Source organism: Typopeltis vanoorti, chromosome 5, assembly GCF_054136105.1.
Source record: "Typopeltis vanoorti isolate ZY-2024b chromosome 5, IOZ_Tvanoo_1.0, whole genome shotgun sequence".
In the NCBI taxonomy this organism is placed as follows: domain Eukaryota; kingdom Metazoa; phylum Arthropoda; class Arachnida; order Uropygi; family Thelyphonidae; genus Typopeltis; species Typopeltis vanoorti.
This window is the reverse complement of record NC_143553.1, coordinates 68,098,944-68,126,776: the sequence shown is the minus strand read 5'-3', so window position 1 is coordinate 68,126,776 and position 27,833 is coordinate 68,098,944. Positions and strand designations below refer to the sequence as shown.

The 27,833-nt window shown below is 34.6% G+C and overlaps 1 protein-coding gene across 2 annotated transcripts in view; it reads right to left on the bottom strand.

The window, feature by feature from the left end:
- Remo (Remoulade) overlaps nucleotides 1-27,833 on the bottom strand; it is a 338,339-nt gene that overhangs the window by 74,975 nt on the left and 235,531 nt on the right. For both annotated transcript variants that reach the window (XM_090393156.1, XM_090393157.1), the window contains exons 13-14: nucleotides 17,953-18,057; nucleotides 10,238-10,341 (exon numbers count right to left, since the gene is read on the bottom strand). In XM_090393156.1, the coding sequence (XP_090249282.1) occupies nucleotides 10,238-10,341; nucleotides 17,953-18,057 (209 nt within the window). The remainder of the gene's footprint in view (nucleotides 1-10,237; nucleotides 10,342-17,952; nucleotides 18,058-27,833) is intronic.

Genomic DNA, 27,833 nt, shown 5'->3' with positions numbered 1-27,833 from the left:
GTTGTGATGTGTTTATGCCAGGAGAGGCCTGATGTCAAAGTAATTCCAAGAAGAGAAATTTCATCTTGTCTGGGAATTTGAGTGTTATCAAAAATAATACTGGGGGAAAATGGTTCTTTCTTGTGGGAAATAAGACAAAACTGGGTTTTACTAGCGTTGGAGTTGACGAGGTCATCTGAGCCCCATTGGAGGATGGCTTGGAGGTCTGAATTAAGGGAAGTTGTGGTTGATGTTCTATGGATTGAAGTGAATTGTGTAGGGTAAGGTTTATCAAATGAAAGGGAGGAGTGCAATGTGCTGTCATCTGCAAAATTGTGTATTGGGTTGGAGGTCAACTGAAGTAGGTCAATTGAAAGTAGGTCCCACAATCTGAACCTTGTGGGACCCCAGCATTAGTTGGATGGTGGGAGGATTGGGAGCCATCTACCATAACACATAGTGTGTGTCCAGACAGAAAGCTAGCAATCCATCTGCAGAAGTCTTGAGACAGTCCAAATGATGGAAGTTTGCTTAGCTTACCTTTGTGCCAGACCCATTATCAGTTGCACTTGATATCTTTAGAGATATCAAGTGCAACTACTTGGGATTCACCAAATTTTCCCATGGCACATGTCCAGAGATGGGTAATATATGAAAGCAGGTCACCTGTTGATCAGCATCGACGGAATCCGTACTGGTGGTCACTCAATAGCTGGGTGCCTTCAAGGTAGAGTAGCAGTTGAGAATTGATGGTTTTCTCCATCACTTTAGATAAGATTGAGGTGGGTGAGATAGGGAGGCAGTAAGATGGCAGCAATTTGTCACCCTTTTTAGGAATGGATTGAAAATAGGCCAATTTCCAGGCTTTGGGATATATACCAGTTTTGTGTCTTTTTTTTTGTGATCTCTTTCTAGCAAAAGGATACAGGGGCACTGTATGTTGGGCAAACTGGAATGACTGGGGGGGGTCATTTGCTATTGTCAGTTATGCGTGCATTGGATGCAAAGTGTGAAGCCAGGAGATTAGGTCTTTCTGTGGGTGATGTTGCAATTGAGCTATCTGGGTATGATATGGGTGGGATTGCTTTTGCAAGAGACCAAAAGGCATGGCTGCTGCTAGGACAAGCTGCAAGACTTAGAGCACCTATCCATTGAAATAAGCAAAAAGCCATTCTTTTCCACTATTCTACCAAAAAACATAATGATAAACTTAAATCTCCTCCAACCTTGTTCAAAAAAGGATTCACAGCAAGAAAATAAAAGAAAAGGACTTGACACTATACATCACTTAAACAATCCAAACCATGTTATTGCCTACACTGATGGATCATCTGATGAAGCACTCAACCAAGGAGGTTGGGGGGGGGGGGGTCTAACTCTACCTGGTGGCAAGGAAATGCAAATCAAACCACAGCTGGCAAAATAGCTTCAAATTTCAGTTGTGAATTAACAACCATACAAACAGCTCTCAAAGTCTCTCTCTCAAATCCAGTAATAAACATTACAGAAGGAATAACCACAGTCACTCAAAATCTGCACTTGAGGCATTAAAAAATGGAAAAACAAATCTCACATAGGAAATTCATGTGAGAATTTCCTTAATTACTAACTACCTTAAATTTGAAAAATAAGAACTGCACACTGCAATGGATACCAGCCCATGTAAATATTGAAGGCAATGAAAGAGCAGACGGACTAGTCAAAGAAGAAAGATAATTACCTCAAAAATTACACCCACTATCAGTAACTGATGCTTACACTGTCGCCAAAATAAAATTGGTAAAACAAACTATCAAGAAGAAGAATGAAATCAGTGAAATTAATGAAAATAGAGAAATAATCACAGTCATCACCAGACTAAGGACGGAACATTTTAAAGACGTGAAAATTCAGCCAGAAGGTAGTAGGAGCTATGAAACATGCGAAAACCGTCCAGGAGTTGAACTAACACCTGTTCATATTTATTCTTGTCCAGCAATTGCTGCTGCTCTACAGAAAATTGACAATAACCCTAGAGAAAAGCTTTACACCGAAGTTCAACTGATTGCCAAAGCAGTTCTACAGATCCACGGTCATATCTAGAAGCTCTTCAATGGACTCAACAACAACAACAACACCACATGTGCTTAGACTTCAGGTATTGTTCTAATTTGTTTCTTTTTTCATCTGTATGCACTGACTAGCTATGAAACTCATCTGAAAATTCTGTATGTAATAAACATCTTCCTTATATAAGTGTTATTAATTTGGTATTTTTATCATTATGTCGTCAGCTTATGGTTTGTGTATTTTATTCTACAGACATCAAAGTTATAAGAAAAATTACAGGAATGAACAAGCAGTATCAATGGAAGAATCATATAAAGACGAAGATATAAAAAAATGAACACGATACTGTCAGCATTCAAGAATGATTAAGCAGAGCTTATCTAAGGTGGTGGTCACTTAACCAGAATGGGAGTGGAAGGACTTTCAAAGCAAGTGTTTGATTCCAAGATTAGACAAGTCTAGACAATGCTACAATCCAAAAATTAAAGCTGCACTTTGATCTGACACCACATTTTTATGGATTACTTAACACCCACAAAGATTATGTTCCCCTTCACACTATCATAGACTCCCCTACTTATTGTATATCCACATTTTTAACCAAACTATTAAGTTCTAATGTTGGAAATACCCATTTAATCATCAAACACTGATCAGAGTTTCTAACAAAAATCAATAGTCGTCCCCTTCAAGCTAGTGATTCATGATCAGTCTAGATGTGGAATCATTGTCTGTTAATGTACCCTGAAATCTTAGAATTAATGCTTCATTTCAACTGATATCACCATTTTTTCCTTATGACATAATAAAACTGTTTGACTTCATAATCCATTCTGGCTAATGTAGTTATGACAAAAAAAATTCTTTAAACAAATAGAAGGAACTCCAGTGAGCAGTCCACTCTCTCTCTCCTGCACTGACTAATTTCTACCTAGAACATTTTGAGAAAACCTTACTCTAATACAATCCCGGTCATCCTTCTGGGTATGATATACTGATGATATATTTGCAATTTGGCTTCCTTCCAGAAACCTGAGTTTCTGGAAAAAGATAAATATTTTAGATCTTCAAATACAATTCACTATGAAAATTGTAAAAGAAGGTAAACTCACTTATTTGGACATTTACTTTCCTGTTCTCCTTCTGGCGAGGCATTATACAGAATTTACTAAGCCATGCAGATGTTAGTTGTTACAACCCTCGAGTCCTTCAGCTGGAAATTCAAAACATCCACAACAATATGCTAAAAAAGTGTTTCTCCAAAAGACAAATACAGCAGATATGTGATTTCTACACTCCAGCTCCAAGAAACTTACAAAGAGTTCCAATTCCTTACATCACCAGATTTCTAGGAGGTCAAAGAAATATAACTTAAGACTGACATTCTTTCCTATTATAAACTCTCACCTTGGCTACTCTCCTCCAAAGACAGATGGGTCTCCTCTTACCCTCCCAAGCATTTATCAAGTTCCCTGAGATTGTAATATTCTTTATTTTAGACAAATATACAACAGCCTTCCATGCTGAATTCTGTCAAAAGCTTTATTAAAGTCCAAAAGTATTATGGTGAATGCATTACCCTTATCTAACTCAATTGTGACATCATTATAAAATGTGGGCAAGTTACTCAAACACAAATTTCCCTTAGTTAACCATGTTGTTCATTGCAAAGCACAGATTCGCTGTCAACCCATTTCTGTATGCAATCTCGTACCAACTTTTCACCACTTTTCACCAAAATTTTCACCGCTACTCCAGAGATACTGACAGGTCAATAGTTAAACATAATCTGGCTACCCTTGTGCAATGGGATTATCAAACATTTTTTCCACTCCTGTGCTGAGACTCAGATTATAAAAACCAACACAACAGTCAAATGTAGTTGTGTTAAAGTCACATTATCCCTGCTTGTTAATATGTTTCTTAACCACGTGATCCTCTGAGCTATCTTGCAACTTTTGCAACATATCCTCTGTAGCTCAACTCTGTATCCAACATTATCATCACTAAATTCCTAGTCTCATCAAGTTACTGCAGCAGATCCTCATCAACATAATATACAGGCTGCATTCTTGTTGGCTGAAAGTGCATTACCTTCCATTTTACACATATTAGACTGAGACCATTAGTTCATGATACTTAGCCTACACTGTCAGTCTATTTAAATCATACTACAGAATCTCCATGCCATCTTCATAGCTACTATCCTCTCCATCATTAGCAAAATCACTGAACATTCTCCTCTCAAATCATTCACAATATCATTCATGTACAAAATAAATAACAGCAACAAAGTCTAGTTTCTGTAGCATGCCACTGGTCACAACGTTCTTTATGATTCAATGCTGCCATATACTACTCCCTGATGTCCATGCCAGCCACTTATTCATGTCACAAGCTTCATTTCATTCCTGTCTGCTTCAACTTACATAACAGGCTTCAGTCAGTATCCCATCAACTCATTCACAATATTCACAAAATAACAGCAACAAAGTCTAGTTTCTGTAGCATGCCATTGGTCACAACGTTCTTTATGATTCAATGCTGCCATATACTACTCCCTGATGTCCATATCAGCCACTTATTCATGTCACAAGCTTCATTTCATTCCTGTCTGCTTCAACTTACATAACAGGCTTCAGTCAGTATCCCATCAACTCATTCACAATATTCACAAAATAACAGCAACAAAGTCTAGTTTCTGTAGATGCCACTGGTCACAACGTTCTTTATGATTCAATGCTGCCATATACTACTCCCTGATGTCCATACCAGCCACTTATTCATGTCACAAGCTTCATTTCATTCCTGTCTGCTTCAACTTACATAACAGGCTTCAGTCAGTATCCCATCAACTGCCTTTAGAAAGTCTAACAATATCCAACTTAGCTGTCACTTTATTGTAAAAAGTAAGCAAATTACGAACATAAATCCTTCCTTTACAAACCAAGTTGTGATTCATAGAGTAATCATATTCCTACCCACCCATTCCTGAATTCTGTTCTTAAACAACTACAGGAAACCCTCGCTTAACGCAATTAATTAATCTGTCAATTAATGCGCACTAAAGGAAATTGCATTAAGTGAATACAATAAACAATAGGAATAATTATATTTCATCCATCAGCATAAATTTGAAAAAAAAATTTATAAGCTATAGTAGAGGATAAAATCATCAAAGTTAATAAAAATCAATTGCTTAAATTTTTATTTAATCTCTAAGCATTTGATTGAACTACTTTTTCACAAAACAAAACAAAAAAAAAACCGTAAAGATGTTTTCATAGTGCTCGACTTTTTCATCTTGTCATGCAATTTACAATACCTGGTGATCACTTTATCAAGATTTCAACAGACTTCAAAGCTTTGTTCCACATCAGGATCAGTCAAACAAAATTTCCTTAGAATGATCAGTGTGATTGAAAACTAGCTCAAGTTCTTTTGCAGTTAAGCTAACTGCAAAAGAACTTGAGCTAGTTTTCAATCATAACATAACATTACATAATCATACTTAATCATAACATTATCTTCTTCTTCATATGCATGATGTTCTTCTAGTTGAAGGAGATCTTTCTCATTTAACTGTTCTGAATGTTCTTTAAATGTTCTGCAAGCTCCTCACATCTTCATTTCCCAGGGGGTTGAATATAATCAAGCCTTATAGGAATCTAAATTAAAACAAAATGAAGGAAAAGTGAGCAAGAGAACAAAGTTTGCACGTGCACTTGTGATGATAGCTTTGAGTGAATTATTGAGTGTTGCTGGCCACAGGCTGCAGCACTGCCTACTGACAAGTGTTGCCAATCTGCTCGCTGCAGACTGGCAACAAAAAATTTTGCGTAACATAAAAATAATCATGTTAATTGATTAATCACTCGCTTAAAGCAGGGAATGGTATCATTTCACTCAATTACGCTAACTAATTATTGTGCATATTGAATTCACGTTAAGGAGGTTTCCTGTAGTACCAAGACACTACGAGAGAAAGAGGAGCTCTCCCTCTTTCTCTCCCCTTGGCTAACTTTTTCATGGAGACATTTGAAATGAATGCCCTAAATTATTACTAAGTGTAAGAAAGTGTTACATAAATGTCTAGGACATATTCAAGTATTTTTAACAGGATGCCAGAAATATCTGAAAATTTTTCTTAATAAAATTCTATACATATGTACTCTTCTAAAACAAATTACATCAACTAGGTGAAAGAAAACATTTATCTTGATGAATGAATGAATTGGTGTTAGTGATTCAATTAAAAATAAATAAAAACTGGGGAAAAAAGATAGAATATTTACGCCACTGCTATCATAATACAGTGAATTACATACACCTCTTCTTGGTTCTGAAAGTCTGTTAGTCAGAATAATCAAATGTTAGAATTGAGGGGAGTAGCAGCAGATTGACATTCAGGTAACAGGTAAAACTGAAAATACAGATAATATAATGTCAGTCTCTGGACTTTCTGATGGTAGGTGGATAAAGATTCAGTATTCAGATAATTAGTAAAAATATTAAAAAATAACTCACACAGGAATGATCGATTTTGTCTTCCAATGTAAAGTAAGGGCTCAATGTTAAGATAACAGTACAATCAAAAATAAGAAATAACGGAATGACTGATTTTTTCAATTTTTCCAACGTTAATTAGATAGGGATTCAATGTTGAGATAAGTCAATGGTCAAATATTAGAAGGTTAGATACTATTGAACTCAATGTAAATGAAAATGGCATTTAGCAGTAATGATACTGCTACTACTACTGTCAAGAAAATAAAAGGAGGCTAGCTTGCTATACATTATATTAATTTCCTATTTTATTTGTAATTTTAGTCATTTAGGTTACAATTTCTTCCTACTTACTAATAAAAAGAAAGCCAATTGGTCCAAAACTGACTGAAAGAAAGGCGTACCTGAAGAGAACAAAAGGTTTAAGAGGGATGGGAATAACTTACTACAACAGTTCTGGGCTTTACTAAAACAGCAAAAGTTATTGAAAATAGCTGCCTGAAACTTTTTAATATCTCTCCTGTCTTTTAATTTTATTATTTTTTGGGGATCCTGCTGAAAGAATTCAGATTTCCTACCTAACCTTGACTGAAAGGCCAAGCAGTTTAAAATTTGTCAGGTGCATGAAAAGTGCAAAAGCATTTTTCCTGTTTGTTACCTGAAGTGAACAAAAAAATTGGCAATTTATTAAGTTGATGATAGTTTTCTTTGTTTTCTGGATTTGTATAATAACTGCTTCTGTGTTCTAATAATGCTGATTTGAAAAATCAGCAATATATTACCATCATAACAAATAACCTGATTTATTTTGTTCTTATATGTTACTGTAAGTTTAAACTATTGAAATAATTAAGAATATTTTGCATTTAAAACAAATTATTTCACTATGGAACTTTTGTATTATAGTGATATACAGTACTACAAGAGTGGTTCCATAAGTTTCCGGCCTGACTAACATTTAGAGGTGATAGAAAGAAAACAACTCTGTCACTTTTCAACATAATCTCCCTTTACTTCAACACACTTTTCACATCTTTGAATTAATATTTCTATGCCCTTGAAAAAAATAGTGTGTACTGCAAAATGGCCTAAAACTGCATCTTTTACCTCACTGTCATCTGCAAATTTTCTTCCTCTTTCTGCAGTTTCAAGAAGAGGTAGTAGTTACTGGGTGCTAGATCTGAGCTGTATGGTGGGTGTTCAATTTCCTGGAAACCACAGTCCTTCCCTGCAGCCTTCGCAACAATAGCTGTATGGACTGAGCATTGTCGTGAAGCAGGCGAACACCATGACTCAACATTCTTTGTCTCTGCTCCTTCATGGCATTGCACAATTTATGCAGGAGTGAAGCATAATATTCTGTACTCATGGTGGTATTCCTTTCCTTGAAGTCAATCAAGAGGATTTCCAGGTAATCCCAAAAGATTGTTGCCATGATCTCCTTGGTGGACTGAGAAAAGACAAGTGACCTTGGCTTTTCTCAATGGTGCTTGACCTGGTTTGTGCCACTCCATGGATTCCCTTTTGGAAAGAGGATCAGAATAAAGGACCATGGTTTCATCCCTGGTGACAATGGATTCCAGCACGTTTCTCTGATTCCCTTGGCAAAGCTCTAAAAACTTGTGGGAACAGGTCTCATGATGCTCCTTCTGAACTGAAATGAGAAGTTGGGGCATCCACCCTCCACTGACCTTCATCATGTGAAGCTTCTCATGAATGATGCAAAAGACAGTTGTTATAGAAAACCCCAATCTTACTGAGATTTCTTTGAACCTCAGCTACCTGTCATTGAGCAGTTCCTCCTAAACAAGAGAACATTTTCCTTAGTCATCACACTTCCACAGGCCGACCATCATGAGAATCATCTTCCATACTCTTTTTTCCTATGCAAAACTGTTTAGCCCATTCCTTCATGATGGAATATGAAGCAGAAGCTTCCCCATAAATACCATCCAAAAGCTGTTTGATAACTCTTGGAGAAAGCCCTTCTTTGGTGAAAAACTTTATCAAAACGGGGTACTAGATTTATCACAGCCACTTAGAGTGCCACGTGTTAGTCAAGTGAGTGCGTCCAACTGAATGACGCAGGTAGAGAGTTGAAACTGGCACACTAAGCTCCCTACAGATGGTGCTATCTGTCATCCACACCATTTTAAAATTGGCATGAATTTTGTATGTCAGGCCAGGAACTTTTGGAACTTACTCATATGAAAATTTGGCAAATACTAACAGTGGCACTTACAACCCAGTGTGCATAAAACTGAAGTCATTGCTTTCCATTTAAATAAAAACCAATGAAACCATGCACCTAAAGTCTACTTTAAAAAGCAGCATACATAGAATACAATAGAACTCCAAAGTATCTTGAAGTAACTCCTATTGAAGTCTCGTCAGCAGGAGCCAGACCCAGAGATGGTGATACTAAGGTGGAAGCAATGGAGAAGTCATATTTACCTATACAAGTTGCCAAAAGGTGTCTCACCTTATTATTAAATTACTCTGGATTTAGAGAAAGATGTTGGAAGTTTTTTTCCACTTGGTTAGACTGTAATAAATTTAGTTTAATCCTTTATCCAAGTGTAAGCAAACAAAGTTTGCACCTGAAGTATCTTCAGGACTGAGGCAACTCGTACCTCAATAAAGGTCGAAACCGGTCTGGGTAGCGGCCCTTAATGCATAGCATTATGAGAAGGGCTACTACCCATGAACATAAGCATTATGGGAGATACTAAGATAAGTAGTGATGAGAGATTGGTCCACCTTTACCACAAATTGCCTCAGTCCTGAAGATTTTTCAGGCACAAACTTTGTTTGCTTACACTTGAATAAAGGATTAAACTAAATTTATTATAGTCTAACCAAGTGGGGAAAAAAACTTCCAACATCTTTCTCTAAATCCAGTGTAATTTAATAATAATGTGAGACATCTTTTGGCAACTTGTTAGGTAAATATGACTTCGCCATTGATTCCACCTTACTATCACCACCTCTGGATCTGGCTCCCACTGACAAGACCTCAATAAAGGTCGAAAACAGTCTGGGTAGTGGCCCTTCCCTTAATGCATAATAGCATTATACATGTCTGCAAGGAGATGTACTTTGTATTATTCAAGATACTAAGACAAGTAGTGATGAGAGAATTGGTCCACCTTTACCACGAGTTGCCTCAGTCCTGAAGATACTTCAGGCTCAAACTTTGTTTGCTTACGCTTGGATAAAGGATTAAACTATAATAAATTAAACTAAATTTATTATAGCCTAACCAAGTGGGAAAAAAACTTCCAACATTCTTGACTTTCACAGATAACCTGAGAAAGATTGCTGGCAAATTAAAAGCTTGAAATAACATCTTGTTGAAACTATCATATCCAGCCTGTTTGGACGAGTGGTTAGCATATCCATTCTCCAACCCATAGATGGTGCTATCTGTCATGCATGGTATTTTAAAATTGGCACAAATTTTATATGTCGGGCCAGAAACTTTTGGAACCTACCTCGAATGTTAGTAATTACACAGAGAAACTTTTGTGGTATTTAACCAGTACAATATTTCCTGTTATCTTTGAAAATCGCAAAAAATAGTTACTAATTAACAGTAAACAGAAATTATTTAATTTTTTTTTATTTAATTCATTAATTTTATTTTAATAACTTTCATAGAATTGTAAAACTAATTTTTAAACATATTAATATAGATGATTACCTGAAGTAGTCCAAAACTTGAAAGCTGGTTGCACGTGAAAGTGACCAAGCTATTTTTCGCTGTTATTATTTTACATCCTTCTGATGACCAATCTCCTTGGCCACCTTAAATATACAAAATATTTATCTGTGGCACTTTAAAAGATATGTTACTATTAAACTAAGGAATTGAATTACAAACTTAATAATGTACATGCAGTGCATATACATTATGCAGTGCATAATGTATATGCACTGCATGTAATATTAAAAAAAAGGTAAATTAAAATAATAATGCATCAACTGAAAGTTGGAGAGAATTTTTTTAGATTTTTTTTTTATAAATAAAGGCTGTCTTATTAACTGAAGGTCATATGACTAATATAAAACAATTAAGTAACATCATACAGTTATATAGAAGAACATACTTATAATTATGTTCCTCTGTATAACTACAGAAGAAGAATAAAGCTTAAAGGATTCGTTTAGTATCAAAAAAAAAAAAGAGAGAAAGGATCTTTTACCAGGCAAATGCCAGAGAGCAAAAACTTTCTGAACCCTTTAACTGCTGATTTTATATTCTACTGACATTGCCCCATGTGCTGAATTAATTTTGCAAAAAATTTATAAATCAATTAAAATTCTTACTGAAATAAGAAGTCCAGACAGCACCATACATTCTTGATATACATTTCTTCACTCACAAAAATGGCAATAATAGTGTTTTATAAAATTTGCAAAATCAAGGGGTGTCCACTTGATTATGCAAATCCCACACATTAATTTATGTAGAAATTAATCAAAATATATAAAGAGCACTATTATTTGCAACACAGTTATTACTAAGCCTACCAAGTGCCAAGGTATGAAAATCCTAAAAATTTAGCATGGAATGATATTTTTCAATACAGGGCTGTACACAGAGTCAAACGTCACATTCGGTGCACATATACCGGCTCTCATGACGCTTCTTCTACTCAAGAGTGGTACTGGAACAGACATAACAAACTCGAGCTGCATTCTTCTTCTTCTCAGTAGAAGGTACAAGAGAAGGGAAATACCTTTCTTTGAGATGCAGTGGTTGATCTTCAGGTGATGGATGTCCTTTCAACCTCCCTGTTGTTCTGGGGATATGGTACTTTTGAATTATTTCCCTAATAAGCATGAGTTGGTAGTCTGCTAAGTTTGTATTTTTTCCAAATTTACATTATAGAGACAGTGGGAATTTAGAGTATGGCCATATTCAGAAGGTGGAAAAATAGTTTTTTGTAATAGCTAGAAAAATGTAAAGTTCTTGAGGGGTGGTGTTTTTCCACTACTTTAGTTGTGAAGATGATCTATTATTTGTGGTGAAGGTATGAAACTTGTCTGTTTCGTCAGCTATTGTTGTCATTAGTTCTATGGTAAAAAATTGTTCAAAAATATCTAAAGCTGAAGAATCATCAGTGATATTACCTGTTATTATTCCTGAATTACTGCTATCAAATTCGTGTACACTTGGAGTAAATGCATCATCACGCCACTTGAACAATACATCTTCTGTACGCATTCGCTTATGCACATTCGTATCGAGACTTTTGTCACTATCTTGCTCGCTTGTAACACTTACATCACCAGAATCATCTTCATCCGAAGTACACAATTCACTTAACTCAGATAATTCTTCTCCCGACTCATTTGTAGTTAACAATTCATCAATTTGATCACAGTAAGATAATGCGGATATTTATTGGTAAACGCCATATGGTGACATCACTGAAATCCCTGCAGTCACGTGGTTTATGCATCATGCTGCATGTGATTAGTTGCACCAGTTCAAATTTTTCTCTTTAGATGTCATACAAGGACAGAAACCCAAGCCAAATAAACTTCAATTGGTTCAATAGAAGGAGGAACCTACCTGTGAAGTTTGAATATTTTACGACAATTCTTTCCATACTAAAAAATTGTCTGAATATGGGAGACACGCCAACTGCACATATATGGGCTCAGCAAAGCAGGCGTGTATTTCCGAGTCCATAATAATACATTCTCAGCAGTTAAAGGGTTAATCTCATGTGTAAAAGTTGCATTTATTTTTCTAGTTGGGGTATAAAACAATTGTAGATATTCACTGTCCATCATTTTAATCACTAAATAGACTTATTCAAAATATATATATATATATATATAGCAACTATCCTCCTAAATGAATATTAATTCTGCAAATTCAGGTGTTCCAGTTTCTGTTCAATCCCCCCCGCTCAATGTAGTGTGAGTCTTGCCCTTCAAAGAGCATGCCAAACATATTTATAGACCCCAAGAACTTTCTCTATTTGAAGAGCACAATTTGACTAAGAAGCCCAGAGGCTTCTTAGTCAAATTGTGCTTTAAATCACCCAAAAATAAGGCTGACTTTGGCATCATTTCTCTCTCTCCTTCAACTCCTGAATAGACTACCACTGAACAATTTCCTTCCTACAATATTAGGAAAGCTCACTCCATGATTTCCTCTGGTCTTTCACAAGAAAAAGAAATTAAAGGATCCTGAATAGCTTGGATGCTAACAAATCTTCTGGACCTGACAGTATTCCTCTAGGTCAGTGGTGGTGAACCTTTTTATATGTGCAGGCCAAAAATTTACAAATCAAGTTGCTGATGTGCTGGACAGTTTTTAACAGGGGAAAAATTAATAGAAAATTAATTAATTTATTTATTTATAAATTTATAATATATATATATACCCTCTGTCCAAAAAGAAACCGAACATTTCGAAAATAGAAGAAACTAGTGGGGCCACCTGTTGCATCTTTTTGTTGTCGAAAGCGACAACCTTCATTAGTGTTGTGTCAACTGTTTATGACGTGTTTCATTAGAAGCTGAGTTATAGTGCCAAGAGAGACAGTGTGTTTTGACGAACGGTCGGAAAATGAGTTTCAAACAGAGACCTGCGATTCACTTTTGTGTTAAACTTGGTTAAAGTTTTACTGAAACGCATCAAATACTTCAAAAAGCATACAGTGATGAATGCTTATCCCGTGCTAAAGTTTACAAGTGATTTAAGCTATTTCAAGGTGGTCCTGATTCGATTGAGGACGATGAAAAGCCGGGCTGTCCAAAAACTGGACTGAGCGAAGTTAACATCCAAAAAGTGAGTGATTTCATCAAAAAAAAAGTGAGTCCAAAAAAAAACACGGAAATCGTCCATGCGATTGATTGAAGATGAATTGGGGATTCCAAAATCAACTGTGAACAACATTTTGATCGAGAGTTTGGGCCTTTATAAATTGAATTCGCGATTTGTTCGTCGGCGACAAGTTGACCGACGACCAAAAAAGGTATCAAATTGAACACTGCAAGGACCTCATTAAAACCGCTTGCAAGGACTCAAACTTCCTTAAAACAATCGTTACTGGTGACAGAAATGAGTCCGAAACAAAGCGCCATTTGTCTTCTCTATTATTATTGACGTCTCCAATGTGTTCCTTTTTTCTGATTTCAAAACTTCTTGAAGTCTGGCCAATATAATTTAAGCTGCATGAGCAGGGTATATTGTAAACTCCGGCATATTTGAAAAAAGATTACTATCTTTTGGAGATCTCAAGAATTGGCGAATGGTGTGTGAAGGTTTAAAAGCTACTCGTATTCCATGTGGTTTGAGGTTTAGCAATCTTATTAGAAACTGTCCCTATAAACGGAATCACAATAGTAGAATTGTAATGTATATCTTCCGGTCGTCTTTGTGGGGGTCACAGAAAAGAATCTTGTGGATCAATTTTCTAAGAAAACCATTCTTTGTAAGATTATTTGATATATGGTGAGAAATATGGTGTGTAGAAGTGAAGTGCAAGTATCTACTGTATTGGCAGGTTTGCAATAAACTGTAAGACTGATGCGTCCATTTATTTGTTTTTTAATTAAAAACTGTTCAAAATACAGCAAACTTAAAACGTTGTTGATTAAGAAATGCACTATTGATTGCACACAACAAAGATTAAATGAAACTGAGAAAAAATATTGGCAATCTGCTATAGAATGGTTAATCTACATAATACAATATTCATCAAGACAATATATAGCTTTTAAAGGTTCTTCACAAAAATTTTTTGAAAATGATAATGGCAATTTTTTAAAGTTAGTAGAAACTGTCGCTAAATTTGATTCAATAATTGCAAAACACTTGCATTGCATCCAAACACCACAAAAAAAGAAACACTGCTCATTGTTTAGATGATAAAATACAAAATGAAATCATCCGTATAATTTCTGAAGCTATAAAACAAAAAATTTTAGAAATGGTTAAAGAGGCAAAATATTATTCATTAATTCTTGACACACTACTCCAGATATCAGCCACACAGGAGAATTATCTATTGTTATTAGATTTGTTAATCAAAATAAAGATATAAATATAGCAGAAATTCACGAACTTTTTTTGGGTTTTCAATCTGTAGAAGATACCACTTGGCAAGGACTATTTCAATTTATAAAAAATTATTTAAAATTATTAAATATTAACATTTCGGATTTACGTGGTCAAGCTTATAACGGTTCAAATATGCGAGGCAAACATAATGGACTGCAGAAAAAATCCTCGAAATAAATTCAAGGGCTTTTTTTATTCTGTGTGCTGCTCATTCATTAAATTTGGTAGTTAATGATGCAGCTAAGATATCTGTGAAACTAAATTTTTTGGGGATAATACAGGAATTATATAATTATTTTTCAATGAAGCGTTGGGCTATATTAAAAAAACATTCGTGTTTTAAATTTGAAACCACTTTCTAGAGGCAGTGAAGGAAAAGAAGAAAGCATATCGAAAGTTTCTGTCAAATAAGTCAGCTTGTGCACTTAGAGAATATAGAGACAAATGCAAGAATGCTAAACACTGTGTAAAACTAGCTAAACAAAAGTCATGAGAGGACTTTGGCAAGAATATAGAAAATAAATATCAAGAAGGTGACAAAATATTCTGGAGGTTGTTGAAGAAGCTTAGGAATGGAGGAAAGAGTGCTGTAAAGGGCATTAGAGATGATAAAGGTGACATTAAAATGGGAGAAAAAGATATCCTTGAAGTATGGAGTAATTACTTCGAAAAACTGCTAAATGAAACAAGCAGTTATGATAGCACAGTGGTAAAAAACACTGACCAGGCATGCAGACATGAATACATATCCATACTTGAAGTAGAAAAAGCCATCAAAGGCTTGAAATGTGGAAAGGCAGCAGGAGTAGATGATATTCAATCAGAAATGCTGAAGTATGGTGGTATAAGAGTCTTACAGTGGCTGCACTGCATAGTTCAGAAAGCCTGGACAGAGGGACGAATTCCCGATGATTGGAGTAGAGCTCTCATAGTACCCATATATAAAAAGGGAAATAAAACTGAATGTAAGAATTACAGAGGTATTTCCCTACTGAGTGTTCCTGGAAAGATCTATGCAAGTATACTTGAGAAACAGTTGAGAAGAATTGTGGAAGAAAAGCTTGGTGAACAACAAGCTGGATTCTGGCCAAATAGAGGCTGTCAGGATCAGATCTTCACTTTACGACAAATAGTCGAGAAAGCATGGGAATATAACAAAGATCTGTATTTAAGTTTTGTCGATTTGGAAAAGGCACATGACAAGGTGCCAAGAGAGAAGCTATTCAATACGCTGCAGTTATATGGTCACAATGGGGCATTATATCAAGCAATACTTAGTCTTTATTTGAGTTGTAAGTTAGCAGTTAGAATTGAAGGAAGGACAGGAAGACGGTTTAATGTTAATTCTGGTGTGAGACAAGGATGTACATTATCCCCTCTGTTATTCATTATCTATATGGATCACATTATGAAGGAAAGTGGTATTAAACATGATATCAAAATTGGAGATGTTAATATCAGCTCTTTGCTTTATGCGGATGATGTTATACTTCTAAATAAATCCGCTACAAGTCTACAAGATTCTCTGACTAAATTGAATAGCTGTTGTAATAGATATGGTATGAAGGTCAGCAATAAAAAGACAAAGACAATGAAAATAGGCAGAATCATTGAAAATGTCAATTGTGTTGTGAATGGAGAACCTGTGGAACAAGTAAAACATTTCAGCTACTTAGGCACGATTTTTATTGAAGATGGTAAATTAAATATAGAAATAGACAACAGAGTCAGCAAAGTTGGTATGGTGGGAAGTCAATTGAAGAAATTCATATGGAATGAGAGAGAAAGTAGTTAGAACACTAAATTAGCTGTATACAAGACAGTGTTCAAACCAGTTTTAACTTATGGATCTGAGAGCTGGGTCAGAAGTAAAACACTTGACCAAAGACTAGAGACCACAGATATGAGAGTCCTGAGAAAGATTATAGGCGTGAACAGATGGCATCAATGGCAATATCGTATTAAAAATGAGGATATTAGGTAAGAACTTGACATTGTCAGCATCCAGGAATGCGTTAACAGAGCTAATCTCAGGTGGTATGGTCACTTAAACAGAATGGGCGAAGAAAGATTAGCAAAACAAGTGTTCTCTGCCAGGTTGGCAGGAAAACGACCCAGAGGAAGACCAAGATATAGGTGGATTGATGCTGTACAAAGTGCCTTAGACGATAGAAATATAAGATCTGATAATGTTGGAGTCTTGACAAGTAATAGACTGATTTGGAGGAAAATTGTAGATAGGAAGTTAGTAATGATGCAATTTTTGTCATGAAGTACTATCATATCCTGTACACCCCTTGAGGGTACATGGTAGGAATTTGATGATGACCAAATTATGCACGTTTTGAATTTCCTCTTTTTTTTGTGTATCACCGTAGTTATCTTGGTAAATTCCAGAAGGCCACAGTTTTTTCCATGACGCTCAAATTGCTTCAGGTTCGACGGCTTCCCAAGCAGCAGCAACTGAAAATGCTACATCCTTCAAATTTATATTTTTTATTGATGTGGTAACATCATAATTTTGGCAAATTACATTTAAAAGCAGATCTTTACGATATTTTAATTTAATGGATTGTATTATGCTCTGATCCATTGGTTGCAACAATGGAGGCAAAACCATAGCCATAAAATTGTTTTTCTTCTAGTTATATTATTTTTAGTTCTTTGAAAATATCTTCATTTTTTTTTTTATCTAATAATGTGAACATATATTCATTCAAGTAAGAATTCTGTCTGAAACAATAGTGTCAATCATCATACTGTCAGTGTGTGATTATTTAAAAGCAAGGTCTGCATCCTTCTTGAGAGAGAGGAAAATCTCCACAGTGCAGCTATGGAGAAACTGCAATATTTGTTTTTAAATTGGGAAGATGAATTCTAGGACAAGAAGAAACCTTTAAATGATTTTTTTTTTTAATGATAAGTGGATTAAATGGTCTCATGGAGTGATAAGTTTTTCCTGGGAGATTATTTTTCATCCTACAAAAGAGGCAGCCTGTTTAGAGAATAATAGATGCAGTTAACACACATAATAGGCTTACAGCCTTAGTTGATTTGGTAATAATTCTAAACAACCCAACCATTCTTGGAATGAAATACAGATCCTCTGAAACCATTCTATAAACAAAATTTAAAATTTTTAACTATTATCCTAAAACATAAAAATCTCTCTCTCAAAACGGATTTCAAATATTGACAGCATAATCAGCTAACTAGCATATAATATATGTACTCATGCAAGACAATAAAATAAAGAGATTATACTGTATAATTAAAAATTCAGATTTATGAAAGCAAAGAAATTTGTATTTTAACATTTTTCATTAACTTACCAGATGCATTAGAATTCCACCAAACAGGAGTGACATCTGGCGTATAAGCAGGCGTGTTCAGAGTTATGGTAACTGGATCACTCATATTTTGAACAGAGAGGAAAGCTAAAGCACAATTAAAAAAAGGAGAAAAAAACTGACTGTACATTGAAAAGTACAATAACTGACTTGAAAAATATCAATTTATTGTAAAATCAGTTTTACTTGCATTCCAAAAATCAGTTTTACTTGCAACCAAACACAAAATATCAAAAACGTAGTCAAAAACTCTTTCTCCCAAACATGATATACAATAGTGTCACGTTTTGAGGATGGGGGAGAAGCAGGGATGGATTTAGACTTGCTGAGGCCCTCTACTGTTTTAAATTACATCAACTGGTCTTTTTGTTTTTTTATTTGAGGCCCCGGCAGATTGCGAGGCCTTAAGCTGAAGCTTTTTTAGTTTATACGTAAATCCGGCACTGGGGAGAAGGTTCATGATGAACCCTCTGCCGCACCCCCAAATATATCTATGCATCCCACGTACAAAACCTATAACATAAAATAAAATGTGTGGGTAAGTGATAACAAAGATAGACTGTATTTCTGAAGAGATTTAATGTATTTCTTGGGGTTGTATTCATTGGGGAACTGTTCCAGAGAATGCAGGTAGACAATATAAGAGTATTAGAAGATGTGATAAGTTTGGAAATGAACGGTGGTGTATTTTGGATGTTAACTAGTAGTTTCCCATGTTCTTACACAATCAGAAGAGAGCAGAGGAAGAGTAATGGCCAGTTCAGTAGAGCAGTGTCCATGAAATGACCTATTAAAAAGACAATGAAGAAACAGACTAAGATTATTATTTGGACCACTATTTCAAAACTTTGAACTACTTTCTTTTTTTTAAACCTAGATGGCGCCCTATTAGGACTTTAGTCTTATGTTGCATGCTGCAATTACTTATACTAGTCCCACTGTTACACCGGATTGTGGTTGTCTTGCATTTGTAACAAATTTTGTGTTGTGTGCTCTGAAGATGCTGGATATAATACCAACGAAATATTAGCTTTTAAGTTAATAAATAGTTATTTTCTTATCCATCTGTGTTCATATTAATACCGTTAAATCAATTACAACATGTCTGACGAACACGTAAGCCTATCCACGCATTTAATGAAGAAACAGGGTATATAAGAGAAACCAACTGGTGTGTATGTGTGAGAGAGAGAGAGATGATAGACCCATCGCTTCTGGATAGCAGTGGGCATTATTAAGGAAAGCTTTGATGCATTTCTCAAATGTTAGAACAATATTCTACGGTTGGGGCAGATTTGGGATTTATAAAGTGTGAGCAGTTGAACAGATGACAAGTAATGTTTGAAGAAAAAAATATGCCAAGTTTTTTAGAGGATTTGAGAGAATATGGAATATGATGTGTTTGTGTCAGGATAAGATAGATGATAAAAGAAAATTGACTGGAATATTATCAACACTTTGGAGGAGAATAGGAAAGTTCTTTCTTTGGGGAAGTAAGACAAGATTATGTTTCATAATGTCCTTTTGGTAATGAATGCATGACAACATGCTTACTACATGCATTTTTACAATTTTTTTAGTACTTATAGCACATTAATTATTCCCCCCCTCCTTTTATTTTGGTATTTTCATATAAAATGAAGGAGCCAGAACTGTTCCACAAATGCATTCAGATAAAATAGCCACAAAAAATCTTACTTCTTTGAGGGAAGGACATGTGACAGGACTTATCAGTTGTTTTTTTATTTTGCATCTAGTATAACGATATTTCTATATATGTAATATATAGGGATATAAGGAATATATCCCAATCCTCCAGCACATATGTGATGAAATAATGAAAAAGTAGGAAGTGATGATTGTAGGAGTAACTCAAGTAAATTTTGTAACAACATATTTTGAAACTTGCCAGCAAATACAGTCCTATCTAACTGAAGACAATAGGAGAGAATGACTACTATTTGTTTTTTTTTTTGGTCAAATATATTTATTTTAAACTAAGTTATACCAACTAGTTTCGCTAATTGTGGCTGTTGGCCTCATCAGGGTTAAAATTATGTAAAGGTAAGAACACTTAAACGCTAAAAAACTGTTTGCACTGAAACCATAAATGGAATGAATACAATTGCATTTTTATAAAATGCAGAAGAACGCATACATCACACATATAGCATGTGTATGATCTACTAGTTATTATGTAGGAATGTTCTGTTGTTGGCAGCAAAATTTAATTCTGGCATGTTGAAAGATCTAATGAGGGTCTTCCAGATCTCGGGCAGAATTAATCCTTGGTTTCCATTTAGGTTTTCTTTTGAACGGAGAACTGTTGTGGCTTCTTTTATCATTAGGGGATGAAGCTTTTATCCCATTCTATAACATGGTTAGTCCTAGCAAAACGAAAGGCTAACCCCGATTTGTCTTCTCTATTATTATTGACGTCTCCAATGTGTTCCTTTTTTCTGATTTCAAAACTTCTTGAAGTCTGACCAATATAATTTAAGCCGCATGAGCAGGGTATATTGTAAACTCCTGCATATTTGAAAAAAGGATGACTATCTTTTGGAGATCTCAAGAATTGGCGAATGGTGTGTGAAGGTTTAAAAGCTACTCGTATTCCATGTGGTTTGAGGTTTAGCAATCTTATTAGAAACTGTCCCTATAAACGGAATCACAATAGTAGAATTGTAATGTATATCTTCCGGTCGTCTTTGTGGGGGGTCACAGAAAAGAATCTTGTGGATCAATTTTCTAAGAAAACCATTATTTGTAAGATTATTTGATATATGGTGAGAAATATGGTGTGTAGAAGTGAAGTGCAAGTATCTACTGTATTGGCAGGTTTGCAATAAACTGTAAGACTGATGCGTCCATTTATTTGTTTTTTAATTAAAATGTCCAGAAATGGTAATTGGTTATCTTTCTCCAGTTCTAGAGTGAATTTAATTTTGTGATGTAAAGAGTTGATCTTGCTTAGGAAATCGAACAAATCCTTTTCCGTATTTTTCCAAACAATAAAAATATCGTCAACGTATCTCAACCAAACTGTGGGTTTAGGGTCCAGTTGAGATAAAATTTTATTTTCAAATTTCTCCATAAAGAGATCAGCACAAGGTGGTGAAAGAGGGCTTCCCATTGCAAGGCCTGTTAATTGCTGGAAGAAAATTTTATTTCATAGGAAAAAGTTAGAATTTAAACAATGATGGAATAAAGAAGTAATGTCTTGAGGGAAGAAGTTTCCTAAAATGCCGATCACTTCCTCTACTGCAGGGGTGTCAAACTGGCGACCCGTGTGCACCCCCCAAAGCAATTTCTTGCAGCCCCCAATGCCTCAAGGAAAGATTAAAAAAAAGGATGGTTGCTTTTATAATAAAACAGAAATACTGTATTTACTCGAATATAACTCGCCCTCGCATGACTCACACCCCTGTACCCTGATTTTACTTTATGAAAGCAGATATTAAAAAGTTTTGCACATACATCGCACACGAAAATAAAGTTTAACCACTTTCACATCGGGACGATAACTCACTCCCTGTGGTAAACAACATGCTTTCCCCATCTGCCACTATACTGCAGATGCAAGAAAAACAAGTAGTTTTATTGTGCCACTGAATAAAGTACAGAGACATTTGTTGTCTGTGTAATATATTTCTTTAGTGCGATTAGAGACAACTGGTATAAAAACAGCACTAACTAATGAATCACATGTCCCCTCCCACATTAACCATGCTGTTTAGACTCGAGCAAAACCATATGTTGCACCGGCAAACACAGTATCCAACTAAAATCTATTGTTTTTAGCTAGATATGTGTGTGTGTGAGTGTGCCCACTAACTCAAACACAAAGCTGCAATAAAAGTCGTAAACATGTTAAAACTAAGACATATAGAGTGAATGTTGTTATGACAGTTTCATATATTATGGAATTTGGTTGAAGAGAATTAGCGTTTTTCAGCTCAAAAATGTCGGCTTGACTTTTGTTTTGGTAATGCGATCTTTTGTTACTACCGCACCAATCATGTCCACATCTTCATAGCTGTTCTATCTCTATTGGCCTACTATTGCTATCTATTTCACGTTCTGCTTTCCCTTCTCAGACATTCGTGAAGGGTGTTCATTACGTATCTAAAATATTGTAAATTACTTGTAATTTTTACTTGGAAAGAAGATGATGCTATTTCGATAGATGACTTTGACAATGCACACAAGGAAACCGCTCTCAAGGTCGGAAATAACTATAACGAAGAAGAGATTCTTGGTAAGTCATTCTCATTTTCAGTTTTTTTTTTTTTTCTGAAAATCTCCGCATGTATCTTGCACCATGATTTTCTAGCTTTAATTTTGGGGAAAAAAAGTGCGAGTTATATTCGAGTAAATATGGTATCGATTTATTTGTTTTTTATGATATTTACAATATGGATGGAACTATCTGCTATAATATAATTGCAATAATAAAAATTTATGTCCCAATTTCAATGTTAGATCTGATCCTAATCAATCATAAACTATATTTATGCTTTCAATGTTAATTTATAGCACGCTGCTAGTAGCGTACTGAAAAAGTCGAATTCTATTGGCTACCAGCTGTTCATTCACAGCATACACATGTGAATCCAGCTATGAGTTTATAATTGCCTGCTACAGTCAATCAGTGATCTTTGAAGTCAGTGCGCCAAAAATGATTCAACGATAACCTAGCAGTGAGAGAATCCTTTTTACTTTTTTTTATTTGCAATAGTATCATGCACTGGTCTACAGTTTTGTGCATTTTTATTCAAACATTTTTATAAAAATTGTTATTAATAATAATATATTTCTTCACCGGGGAGAAATGTCGCTTTCCAAGCCAACAAGAAAAAGAGTTGATGAGGGGAGAAAATTTCAAGAAAAATAGGAATTGAGTTACTTATGCACTGAAACAAAAAACAAAATTGTGTGCATTATTTGTAATGAAACAATTAGTGTCGCCAAAGAATATAATATAAAAAGGCACTATAATAAAATTCACAAAGAACAATATTCATGCTTTGAGGGTAAACTGAGAGAGGAAAAATTAAAAAGTATAAAGAATTCCCTTCAAAGTTAACAAGTATTTTCAAAAATTGTGAAAGATAATGAATTAGCAGTGAGAGCCAGTTATGAAATCAGCTGTTTATTGGTGAAACATTCCAAACCTTTTAGTGACGGTTCCTCGGTTAAGAAGTGTATGATAAAAGCAGCCGAAAACGTATGTCCCAAAAACGTGCAAGTATTTTGCGATATTTCTTTGTCCAGAAATACTGTGATCGAAAGAATATCCGAAATGGCAGATAATCTGCTTGACCAGTTGCAAGAAATATCTGCATATGTACAGTGCTTTTCCATTGCACTTGATGAAAGTTTTGATGTTCACGACATGCCTCAAGTTGTTTTGTTTCTTCGGGCTTGCGATGACAATATGAATATTAGTGAAGAGTGCTTGGAAATGATTCCCATCCATAGAATCACTACAGGGGAAGACATTTTTGATGCTGTGTGGGGCATTTTGGAAAAATACCAACTTCCTCTGAACAGGCTCGTAGCAGTGACAACCAATGGTGCTCCAGCAATGACAGGCAAAAATAAAGGTTTTGTGTCAAGACTTTCAGCAAAGTTAAAGGAAATGCACCCAGACATTCCAAAACAGCAATCTTTCCACTGCATCATTCATCAGCAAGTCCTGTGCTCCAAAGAATTGGAAATGAGCAGTGTACTCAAGCCTGTGACAAATACTGTGAACTTCATCTGATCCAAAGGCTCAATCACCGCCAGTTTGAACAATTTCTAAAAGACATGGAGAGTGAATTTGAAGGGCTACCTTATTAAACAGAGATTCGTTGGTTATCTTGCCATAAGGTTCTAAAAAGCTTTTTTTTTTACTTTTAGAGGAGATCAAATTGTTCCTAGAAATGAAAAATCACGATGTTGCATTTCTTAATTATCAGATATGGGTACAATATCTAGCATTCTTAGTTGATATTCCAGGACATTTGAATGATTTAAATGGCAAACTTCAGGGGAAAGATCAGTTAATAACACATATGTATGATGCACCGGCAAGTTTTAGATGCAAGTTAGTTTTGTTTCAAAATCATTTAAAAGAGAATATTTTAAATTACTTTCCTAAGTGTGAACAGTTGAACAATAAGAATTTTGTTGTTTTAAATCAATGTTTTACCTTTTCTCAGTATTGTCCCAAACTAGAAAAGATAAAAGAAGAATTTGATAGGCGATTTAAAGATTTTAAGGAGCAAGAAGTTTTTTCACTTTTTTACAGATCCTTTTTCCTTTAATTTCGAAAAAGCTGCTATTTTATTCAAATGGAACTTATTGATTTCCAAAAAGATTCCATTCTAAAAGCAAAATACCAAGAAATTGGTGTACCAAAAATACAGTTATTTAGGTCAAAAATATCTGGAAATAAAAAAGTTTGCAGCAAATATTCTATGTTATTTTGGAAGCACCTATTTATGTGAACAATTATTCTCATGTATTAAAGGTAACAAAACAGCCCACAGATCAAGATTAACCGACGCCAACCTTTCTGCCATAACGAAGATCGTATGCTCACAATCTTTGAGTCCAAATTTTGGCAGGCTGGTTAATAATAAACGTTGTCAAGTGTCGGGAAAAAATAAAATATTGAAATTAAATTAGTATAATTATATTATGCAAGTATATATATATTTTTTAACTCGAAAATATTAGCATTTTTTCCAAAAATATTTCCAGTAACATTTAAAAAATTCCCCAAAATATAGACCCCCCCCACACACCCCCCCCCCCAAAAAAAAAAAATATATATATATATATATATAGAAGTATTTTATTTCAACACAAACACAAAAAATTTCAAACTAACAGGAGGCTCTGTAAATTTCTGTGATGGTTATTAATGAGAGTTTATTCTTTTTTTTAGAATGTATAAATATATAAATATTTGATTTATTCAAATAAAATTTAATTTCGTTTAATTTGGATTAAATGCTATCTATTATAAATATTAATATAATAAAATATTCTTTATATTATTTTTTTTTTTGAGTTTTCATAATCATTATACTATTATTTTATGTCTTGTAATGACTTAGAATAAATAAAATTTTTATTATTAATTTTCCAATTTATTTATACAATTTTTTCACTTCTCTTCGATTCTAATTAGTGCAGGTTTTTTTAGTCGAAAATTTTTGCGGCCCACTTGAGATACAGTTTTATAGCAAATGGCCTGCAGTCCAATTAAGTTTGACACTCCTGCTCTACTGGAATATTGGTAAATAATGATGTCACATCCAGGCTTACCAGAAGATCTGTATTGCAGATCAAGATGCAGTTTAATATCTCCATGAAATTTTGTGAATTTCGTATGTATCTGAATTGCAGATGTGTGCTTTGAGAAGACCTGCAAGGTGTTTAGATAATAAATATGTATGTGAATTAATACCATCAACGATGGGGCATAGTAGTGGTATTCCATTTTTATGGACTTTTTGGCCATAAGTCTCTTTTACCAGCAATTAACAGACCTTGCAATGGGAAGCCCTCTTTCACCACCTTTTGCTGATCTCTTTATGGAGAAATTTGAAAATAAAATTTTATGTCAACTGGACCCTAAACCCACAGTTTGGTGGAGATACATTGACGATATTTTTATTGTTTGGAAAAATACGGAAAAGGATTTGTTCGATTTTCTAAGCAAGATCGACTCTTTACATCACAAAATTAAATTCACTCTAGAACTGGACAAAGATAACCAATTAGCATTTCTGGACATTTTAATTAAAAAACAAATAAATGGAAGCATCAGCCTTATAGTTTATCGCAAACCTACCAATACAGATAGATACTTACACTTCACTTCTACACACCATATTTTTCAGAAACTTAGCATTGTACACATGCTAAAAAAATAGAACCTCTCTCATTACAACTGATGATAAAGACCTCCAAGATGAACTATCCCTGATATCAAATAATCTTACAAAGAATGGTTATCCTAGAAAATTGATCCACAAGATTCTTTTCTGTGACCCCCCCCCAAAAGACGACTGGAAGATATACATTACAATTTTACTATTGTGATTCTGTTTACAGGGACAGTTTCTAATAAGATTGCTAAACTCCTCAAGCCACATGGAATATGAGTAGCTTTTAAACCTTCACACACCATTCGCCAATTCTTGAGATCTCCAAAAGATAGTCATCCTTTTTTCAAATATGCAGGAGTTTACAATATACCCTGCTCATGCGGCTTAAATTATATTGGTCAGACTTCAAGAAGTTTTGAAATCAGAAAAAAGGAACACATAGGAGATGTCAATAATAATAATAGAGAAGACAAATCGGGATTAGCCTTTCATTTTGCTAGGACTAACTATGTTATAGAATGGGATAAAAGCTCCATGCCCTACTTAGAGGAGGATTTCTGCTCCCAAATGATAAAAGAAGCTACAACAGTTCTCCGTTCAAAAGAAAACCTAAATAGAAACCAAGGATTAATTCTGCTCGAGATCTGGAAGATCCTCATTAGAGCTTTCAACATGCCAGAATTAAACTTTGCTGCCAACTACAGAACGTTCCTACACAATAACTAGTAGATCCTACACACGTGCTATACATGTGATGTACGCATTCTTCTGCTTTTATAAAAATGCAATTGTATTCGGTCCATTTATGGTTTCAGTGCAAACAGTTTTTTAGCATTTAAATGTTCGTACATTTACATAATTTTAACCCTGATGAAGTCTACAGCCACAGTTGGCGAAACTAGTTGGTATAACTTAGTTTAAAATAAATATATTTGACCAAAAAAAACAAATAGCAGTCATTCTCTCCTATAGTTCTCATGGTCAAAAATAACCGTTTTATTATCATAACTGAAGACAAGTTATTTAAATTTCTATGAGTTTTTGGTGAGTTTTTCAATCCATTTTCTTCTATACTGCCTTTTCTAAATTTGGTGGAAACATTTAGGTGAAAGATTTCATCCTGTACATGTCTATACCACTGCAACTGTGGACCTTTTTGCTATCAATGGAATACAGTAATGTAATTCTTTTGTGATTAATCACTGGGTTTCACTTCAGATCATGATGTTTTACTTAATTTTTTTCAATCAAACACTTATCTTCAAAATCTATTCATTTTGTTCTTCCATTTATTTGTCAATCCATAAATGTGTACCAAAAAGAATGTGGGGAAGTATCATTTAATTTAAGTTCTTTGAAGAAATTTAAAGTTTGCTATAAATGTTTGGTCAAAGTAAATAAATCTACATTTATTCTGTATTTAATAATTTCTTCCTACTCTAGCTTGTTTGCCATTAATGAAGGAAATAGAATAGATTAAAAGAATAGAATAGGTGGCAAGAACAGTGGGAGAGCCATACAGATGACATCACAAAATTTTCTCTCAATGAATTACAAGTAAGTTTTGATGCTTGCTCACACCTCCCACGAAAATCCTGGACTCAGCTTAATAGAATACGAACTAGTCATGGTGTATGTGCGGACATGCTTTTTAAATGGGGTAAACGACCATCCCTGCATTGTGATTGTGGAGCTCAGAGACGAACTGTGAACCATATTGTGACTCAGTGTTATCTCAGAGCATATTCAGGAGACAAATTGGACTTTTTAAGTGCTACACCCGAAGCTATGAACTATCTGACCAATATGGATGTAACCTTTTAATTTTATTGGTTTTTAAAATGACTTTTGACTTTTAGTTTTATATGTTATTAAAGTGTATTGCACTGCATGTTTTGATATTCATGCCATACGAATAAATAAATAAAATTCCTTCAAAGGTTTTTGATTTTAAAAGTTATCTGCATTGCATCACTT